This window comes from Lasioglossum baleicum, unplaced genomic scaffold, assembly GCF_051020765.1.
Source record: "Lasioglossum baleicum unplaced genomic scaffold, iyLasBale1 scaffold0025, whole genome shotgun sequence".
NCBI lineage: Eukaryota > Metazoa > Arthropoda > Insecta > Hymenoptera > Halictidae > Lasioglossum > Lasioglossum baleicum.
Window position 1 is genome coordinate 188,676 of NW_027469085.1, and position 9,017 is coordinate 197,692.

General features: G+C 35.3%; 2 protein-coding genes across 4 annotated transcripts in view; one reads left to right on the forward strand and one right to left on the reverse strand.

Moving 5' to 3' along the window:
* LOC143219362 (uncharacterized) overlaps window positions 1-5,516 on the reverse strand; it is a 21,889-nt gene extending 16,373 nt beyond the window's left edge. The window contains exon 1 of one of the 3 annotated variants that reach the window (XM_076445372.1): window positions 238-621. In XM_076445372.1, coding sequence (XP_076301487.1) covers window positions 238-252 — 15 coding nt within the window. In that variant the 5' untranslated portion in view covers window positions 253-621. Of the gene's footprint in view, window positions 1-237; window positions 622-5,221 lie in introns of those variants that run through there. The other 2 variants (XM_076445373.1, XM_076445371.1) reach the window with 2 other exon arrangements.
* A 347-nt stretch (window positions 5,517-5,863) lies between these two features.
* Tif-ia (RNA polymerase I-specific transcription initiation factor RRN3 homolog Tif-IA) lies at window positions 5,864-8,744 on the forward strand. Its single transcript, XM_076445375.1, has 8 exons — window positions 5,864-6,228; window positions 6,448-6,651; window positions 6,758-6,977; window positions 7,054-7,162; window positions 7,249-7,401; window positions 7,470-7,955; window positions 8,033-8,211; window positions 8,300-8,744. Exons 2-8 carry the CDS (start codon window positions 6,448-6,450, stop codon window positions 8,647-8,649), a joined length of 1,701 nt encoding a protein of 566 aa, XP_076301490.1. The 5' UTR covers window positions 5,864-6,228; the 3' UTR covers window positions 8,650-8,744.
* The last annotated feature ends 273 nt before the right edge of the window (window positions 8,745-9,017 follow it).

Consider the following 9,017-nt stretch of genomic DNA (forward strand, 5'->3'; position numbering starts at 1 on the left):
ATTTTAGAGGAACAATATATGAAAAGAAGAATTTGTGCCTAAATGTAAATAAAATATATGTACTCGGTTTATTAATTTGAATTTCCCTAATTCTGCAAAATTCTGTATCAAACAGATTAAAAACGAAAATGGGGTCCTCAAGAGTATAGAAATCAGTAATCGAGCATATGTAGGTGTGTGGACCACTTTAGTCTTCTCACATAATTTCATGTGTTCAAAATAGTGTCTTGTACTCACTCGAGGTACATCCATGTTTCTCCGGCTTAATCAGGTACTTTCCTTCAGGAACATATCACAAAAACAACAACATTCAAACGGGAATCACACTTTTGAACGATCCAGAACTATTTACAAAATTCACGGGATTGTAATTCGTCGAGTTCGAAGAGAAAAAGCGGTAACTAGGAAGAATCTACGACAGAAATTCAATGTTCCATTTTGGTAACTGAATCAAGATCAGCTGCGGAACGGAAGCTGTCGCGTTTTCACGGCAGGTTGAAGGTTGAATCACAAGGATGCCGCGCGTGAACCGTGTGGAAGGAACCTCGAGGAGGAAGAAGAACGAAGAAAAACGGAAAGAAAGGTGCACACTTCACTAGGGTCAAAGAGAGAGTCCATTGGAGCGTGTTCCATGCAAGTCGCTTATATACATTTGCTCCTTCTTTGCTTCCTTCCCGCTTTCCCTCTTTCTCTATCACCTTGTCCTTTCTCTTACTCTACAGGAATCGAACTCCTTTTCTACCTACCGATCTCCCCCACGTTGCTAACCTGTACGAAAGTTCCCCTACTTGCAAACCCCCATGACAATCCGACTTCAAGGGTAGTCTGTCTGACCTTTAGGGTTAATGCAGATACACCACTCTGGGACCAAAGATAGCACATCTTGTTATTTTTCAAGCTTTTCATTAAAGCCTACAGGTTTATTATAGACCATTAGACTGCGGATTTTTATGCAACACTAACTAGGACCTCCGGGCGGGTTGCGCCCGACCACTGGCGGTATATCTGAAAAGGATCCGAACCGACCGATTATTTACAACCACCGCGCTTCGACGACTTCAACCCCGACAGATGGACAACACGTGCGACAGACCCACCGAATCAGATCCATGGGATCATACACACACACATACTTTTCTATTTGATATTATAGATAGAAGATAGATGATAGATAAAAATTGTATCCTTTAAACATTTTTTCTAGATATACTGACATTCTTAAGTTTTTGTGATCTCTTCACTATTTTACATTTCGTCTACTCAATTTTTCCATGAATGCATAAAGTCTGCTGTCTATATGTAGATCACTTCGAGCTATAAAGGTGATCCTTCAGATCCACCGTAATTCGATCAAGAAAGTTCGTGTTACCTCGAGTATAATATGTACGAGAAATAGCTCTAATCTTCCTATCACAGTATGTATGTACACTTCAATCGTTTAGAAGTCTTGCAAATCCTGTATTAGCCGAGAGCTTAACAGATTCATAATAGACACTTCGTTAGAAAATAGTCACTTCAGCGAAGCGAATATATATATATATATATATATTCGCTGCAGTAACAAAGTTAATCATCACATCTTAATTGACAGTCTTCGCGAATCTACGTACTGTAAAAGATGAGGGCGTTCTTCGTCGTGTACACTATTCTTGCTATTTGTGCTTTAGTTCCATCAGGACTGTTCCAATTAGCACCATCTACTCAACCTTGCACAACGCAAGGCAGTTTCCCAATAGTCGATGGGACGTGCCAAAATTACTATATTTGCGTTTATAATGGTGCGACGTTACAAGCGTACTCCGTAATGTGTGCATCACCAACCCTATTCAACCCCATTGTGAGTTCTTGCTCGGCGGGTTACGTTTGCACGCAACCGGCAACGACGACATCAACAACAACGCCAACACCAACAACGACGACATCAACGACAACGTCAACAACGCCAACAACAACACCAATACCGACAACGACGCCGTCAGCAACAACAACAGCGTTTCCATGCCCAGCAATATCACCGTCTGTGTGCCCAAGAAATGGCAGATTTTCACTTGGGGATCCCACTTGTAAGCAGTACCGCGTCTGTTATACCTTCGCGGATATTGTCATAAATCGAAATTTGACGTGCCCTAACGAATTGATATTCAACTGCTTCAAAGAAAAATGTGTTCGACCAGCTGACTATGTATGTCCACTTACGACATTACCGTAACTGTAACACTTTGGATTTTTTATTGAAATTATTCATGTAAAAAGATAAATGTCCAAATATATAAGCTATTCATTTTTTAATATTAGATCACCTGAAATGTATGTAACTTAATTAAACTTGTCAATCGGGTGCTATGCGACAGAAATCTGATTTGATTCAGACACAGATATTGTAATTCATTGGCAACATTAACTAAATATTATTCTATCTATCTATCTTTTTATGTGCAATATATGCATATGTTATATTAGAGTGCTTTATAAGATGCTAATTTAAGTATTGTATATTGAATGGTTGTGTTAGGTGACATTTTTTATAGATCTTCTTTTAAACGGGACTGTAATGAGCGTCAGATTCACTTACTGGTTTACCTATTGTTGTGCTATTTTGTACAAATCTTTTAAGTAAGTGCTAATGTGTATTGCAAAAGATAATCCTTGAAATATCCATATTCTATAATACTGAACAACGCCTATGAAATAGTAGAAGAAAGATCTAATGTCTTAATTGTAAGCCAATCGATCTCTGACAATTGTCGAAGACGAATATACAATGGAATACAACTATCCGTAAATACATGTTAATAATTCTTTCTTATTCGTTTTATTACACAATCTGTAATGTTAATAATCTCAATGAGTCCAATGATGCCCTTAGCTGATAATAAAGAACATATGTCATTAATTAAAGTCAATGAAACATCGTACATACATTCGAATCAAGGATTCGAATCGCTTATATCAACTACTTGCAAGATTTTCTTTCGCAAATGTTTCTAAGAACTAAAGATTAGCTAAACCCTGAAATTTAATCTGTCTATCAAAGTGTATAATTCACTTGTTTATATTATACGTAAATCCCTTATTTGATAAGAGTTTAATGGCTTCATTATCACACAACAATAACCTCGACGAACTGAATATATTCGCTACATCGACCAAGTTAACGATAGCATCCTCATCCCCATTATCAGTTTCTGTGAAGGTGCGTGCTGCAAAACATGAAACCGCTAATTGGCGTGTACACGATATATCTTCTTTTCGCGCTAGTCCTATCAGGATTGTCCCAATTAGTCCCTTCTAATCAACCCTGCACATCGCAAGGCAACTTCGAGATCACCGATGGGACGTGTAAAAATTACTTTCTTTGCATTTACGACGGTGTCAAACTACAATCGTATAACTTAGCATGTGCAACACCAACCCTATTCAACCCTATCACCGGTCTTTGCACGGAAAATTACATTTGCGATCAAACGACAACACCATCAAGTTCTACGACGCCATCAAGTTCTACGACGACATCGACTTCTACAACGCCATCAAGTTCTACAACGCCATCAAGTTCTACAACGCCATCAAGTTCTACGACGCCATCAAGTTCTACAACGCCATCAAGTTCTACAACGCCATCGACTTCTACAACGACATCGACTTCTACAACGCCATCGACTTCTACAACGCCATCGACTTCTACAACGCTATCGACTTCTATAACGCCATCGACTCCTACAACGCCATCAAGTTCTACGACGCCATCAAGTTCTACGACGGCATCGACTTCTACAACGCCATCAAGTTCTACGACGCCATCAAGTTCTACGACGGCATCGACTTCTACAACGCCATCAAGTTCTACAACGCCATCAAGTTCTACAACGCCATCGACTTCTACAACGACATCGACTTCTACAACGACATCGACTTCTACAACGCCATCGACTTCTACAACGCTATCGACTTCTATAACGCCGTCAAGTTCTACAACGCTATCAAATTCTACGACATCAAGTTCCACCACACCATCAACAACAACGGAGATTGAGTGTCCAACCAATGGGAGATTTCCAGTTAGGGATCCCACTTGTAAGAAGTACCGCGTGTGTTATTTTTACCAAGATATTGTCATAAACCGTATTTTGACATGCCCAAATAGTTTAATATTCAATCCCAGAACGCAAAAGTGCGTTCGACCTTTGGATTATAATTGTCTATCGAGTTAAATTAATACATTCGTACCAGGTGATTCCGCGCCGACTGTAACACAGGTGCCGGGCGAATTCGTAGTATGATGAATAAAGGTCGTCGCACACTAGAACACACGTCAGGCGACGCGACGGTGCGGTCTAGTGTGCGACGACCTTAAAAAGGCATGTGTAACCCGCAGGACAATTTTATTATTTTCTAGAATTTACTTTCCACATTATCTACTACTGTCCCCAATTGTTTTAAGAGCTGACTGATTTCTTTTTTGTAACTCAAAATGATGTATACTCGAAAACCCATATATGGTAATTGGCACACAATTATGTATACTCACGTGTATACCACATAGAGGCACTTAGTCTTGGAAAGATATTAGATAGAGTTGAAAAATCGAAAAAGCGCAATTTGCAACTTATGCTCGCTAACCTAAGTGTACTGACCGCCTTTTTGAGTCTTTCTTGAATTGAATGAATAAGTCATAAAACCTTCTCTAATTGTGCTTATTACTTTGTGATAAATAAATGTCAACGGCTCGATAATAAATTAATAATGGTACACTAAAAAAGAAATTACTGAAAAACTACCAGATGGTCGACATAAAGTCATACCGAATTATTCTTTCGCAACGCTAATCTACAAATAATAAATAATAAATATCTCGAAACACCCGAGCAGTGCATTATTTGTCGCAACGCTAATTTATTCAATTCGATACAGAAAACACCTGTGCACTTTAATTTCTTTATTTACAATTCTAAGGGGAAGGAATGGTTGCGGATATTCGGGGGCTGCCATACCGGCTTCGGGTAATCAGGGGCAGTCATGTCAGGGTGCAATCAGGTGCAATACGGCATTTCATTCATTCCAACAAAGATCTAAAAGGCAGGATTTTCTACCATTTGTTTGTTGTACAAAAAATTTTTCGAACAAAAGTTGCATGGTTTCCAAGGGGACATACAGAATTTGGTTCCCCTTGGAAACCATGCAACTTTTGTTCGAAAAATATTTTGTACAACAAACAACTTACGCTTGCCAAATCTAGCTTGTGCGGCTGAATGTCCCCCGCAAGGGAAAATGATCCCGCTGCGCAGTGGTAAATAGAACTTCACAACGATAGAGAACTGATCGTCACCTGTCAAACGATGCACGTGGCGACAGTTCAGTTAAAAAGTAAAGTGACACAAGTGTATTCACTATTCACACAAACATATAAACAGTTGTTTCGTATGTTCACTGCTGTAAGAAATAATGGACAGTACGCACTTTTGACGAGGTGTGTACCTTATTACCGTTCAAATGTTGCAACCTTCTCTCGTCGAGTGTGGTTTTTGTTTTTTTCTGCGCATTCCTAAGTTTTGGTCAACGGCACAGGTAGATTTGGCAAGCTGTATGTTATTTGGGCACCGACGAGGTACGATATCTAGTATCTCGTTGGTGTTTGTGTCCGCAACTTTATTTTCTTTTCAACTTTTCAATCTTGTAAAATTAATGTAAATACTTCGAAAACCAATGTTAATAAATATATCACATTCTAAATTAAAATAGTTTTCTAATTTTTAGACATTGACGCGAAATAAGAATATTAAATTCAGTTAATTTAAACTTCCCGCTTGGCTATATCAAAGGTACCGTCCGGAGTGTCGCCTCTTGTTGTATCTCTACTGATCTCTACTCTTTGACCATCTTTGACACAGAAATGATAATGGTATATCCAGGTATATCGAATTATTGCTCTATAAAATTGAGCCAAGAAAATACCTGAAAATACATTTGATGTCAGATCTATTCTTGCACCTTGTTTGTGATTTTATTTGGACTCAGAATCTTGATTGATGGTGACAAAACGATACGTTTCATTCCTGTCTGTTTTATAACTTGTCTATGCTTTGACCACATGGACCTGTCGGACACATGTGGGATATTGTTAACCGGAATATTTGTGCAATAATACGTCTCCAAAATGTAAACCGACACATGACTCCGAACAATCAAGAAATACGAACACGTTAAACAGTTACAGATATACGCTTGAAGGTAAATAATCTTAGCTATTATTAATAGTTTCTGTCATAACCTCCTTAATTATTGCATACATGCACGTAACACATTTAAGAAACAAAATGTTTTTTAATTTATTTATATCCTTATGTTGACATATGTTTTGTTGGGCGAGGTTTATTGAAATAAGTCTTATAATAAGTGTATTTCATAAAATGTCACATATCATTAATGTGTCACATATCTATCAAACAGATGTCAGTTGTATCATCCAGAGTTAGTAGTGTCTCGTCGATACTAAAGGCTCCTGGAGTTAGATCGCAATTAATTAGACAGTCTAACAGAGTTTACTTTAAACTTCCAAAAAATTTAAAAAATATTATTTATAACTTTGAGAATGGGAGTGTAACTAAGGATTACGAAGACTTAATATGTGTTTTGCGAGATTCGAATATAAAGGTATGTAATATTATAAATACAATGTACATTGAAATAGTTCTGATATATTAATATACATTCTTACTTAACATTGTTAACTTAATGCTCATTATGTTTAACTATATAGGATACAGACCTGATAGAATTTTTAGGAAACGTGAGACAATGTATATCATTACTGACTCCAGTTCATAAATTATTTGTTGAAACACTTTTACAATTGAAATGGACAAATCGTTCTTCAGAAGTTGCATCTGCTTATAAAACATTCATAGAGGATTTAATTTGCATGCAAATTCATTATGCTAAAAATGTGATAGATAATTTAGTTGAACAGTTTAAGCCAGGTATGTTTGATGAAAACAAAAGTATATAAAAATTTGTGAAAGATTTTAATGTTAATAATATTTTTGTTTTATGCAGAGGACAATGATGAAGTAAAATGGGAAGCTGGAGAATGTAAAGAAGAAGATGTTCAGAGATTAAATCACTTGCATGATATTCTACGTAAAATCTTAATAGTTGTGCCCATGTAAAATTCTTTTTAAATGTTTAATAATACATATTTGCATATAATGATGATTTTAATATTAATTAAATGTAATATTTCTTTTGTAGGTCGAGCAAGCTATTGTTACAGTCACTTAGGGGAAGGTTTCCATACATTGCTCATGGAACTCATATGCATGAAGTTTATGTGTATGCATTGCTTCAAGTATTGGAGTACGCACCTCAGCTAAGATCTGACATTCTGTCTCTAATTATTAATAGGTAATACAATTCTACAAGAAAGAACCTTTATAATTTTTTAATTGAAAAATATATGATCTTTATTATAGGCTGATGGTATTAGATGTAAATATACCACGATTAGAGACAGATAACGAAGATGAAGACTTAATGGATGATAGTAGTGAATGTGATAGTACAACTGGTAATGAAAATAATGTTGTCGATGACAATGATATAACAGAAACAGATAAAATACATCCAATAGCTCATAAATTGGATGTGTGTATGGAACTGATTCTGAAATACATGCATGACTTCTGTTTTGTTGAAGAAGTGTTGCAAGTAGAACCTTTGAAAAGTCTTTACTTTGATTTATTACAAATATTTGAAACAGTAATATTACCTACTCATGCAAGTCAATATGTGCAGTATATTGTATTCTATATTTGTAGTTTTAAAACAGCTGTTGCGGAAGCTTTTATAGATTGGTTATGGCGTAAAGTCACAGATCCTAATATACCTCCTATTATACGGCGATCATCTGTAGCATATATTGCTAGTTTTCTAGTTACTGCTAATTTTGTTACAACTGGGTAAATATTCACTATGTTTTCGTATTAAATTCATAAAATGGTACATGTATAATATACTTATTTGTTTTCTGTATCAGCATTGTGAAAGTGGTGCAGTTTAAACTATGTAAATGGATACACGATTATATTAACATGCAAGATCACTCAAGTTATATAAACAATGAAAACAAAGATCATACAGTATTCTACTCAGTATGTCAAGCGTTATTTCTTATAATTTGTAAAAGGCATAATGACTATCCTGATTCGAAAAAATGTAAGTATATGTCAATTTAACTTGTATAACGATTGTCTTCTAAACTTTTTAAAATTAAAGAAATAATCATTTCATTAATTATTTGCAGATATGTTGTATTTACAAGAATTGAATTTAGCAAAAATTATAACTTCTAAGTTGAATCCATTGAAGGCGTGTCATCCCGAAATTCTGCACAGTTTTGCAGAAATTACACGAATGTACCAATTGGCATATTGTTATACTATAATTGAAAATAATACACGAAGTCAACTTCCAATTTTTAATAGTAATAAGGCTGCATTAACTACAGTTGACAACTTCTTTCCATTTAGTTCTTATACCTTGCAGCGGAGTAGTCAAAGACTAATCTCTCTATTTCGAGACAATGTTAGTAATAGTAATGAATATAAAACATTTACAAACTATAAAGAAGACATTGATTACATGACTGAATAGTACACCTAAGTTTTCAAATTCGATGTATAGTATATTTTGATGTATTTTCAGTCTATTTGTAACAGCTTTTTGAATAAACTAAATATTCATGACAATCTTTTATCCTTTATCTTTATTTTTATCTTATCCTCTTATCCTTTTCCGAACCTGACATTAAATATGAAATTTCTCGTAATCAGTTAATCTTACTTTAAAAATTCGCACATTTACTTAAAAAATATATAACTTTTTCATAAATATAAATATTAATATGTAAAGAACAATACCTATTATATTACTATTGTACAATATAAATAAATGTGTGTGTATATATCAATTTTAGTCAGAATGTATTGTCATCTTTTAAAATTTATATATTTTTATCGATT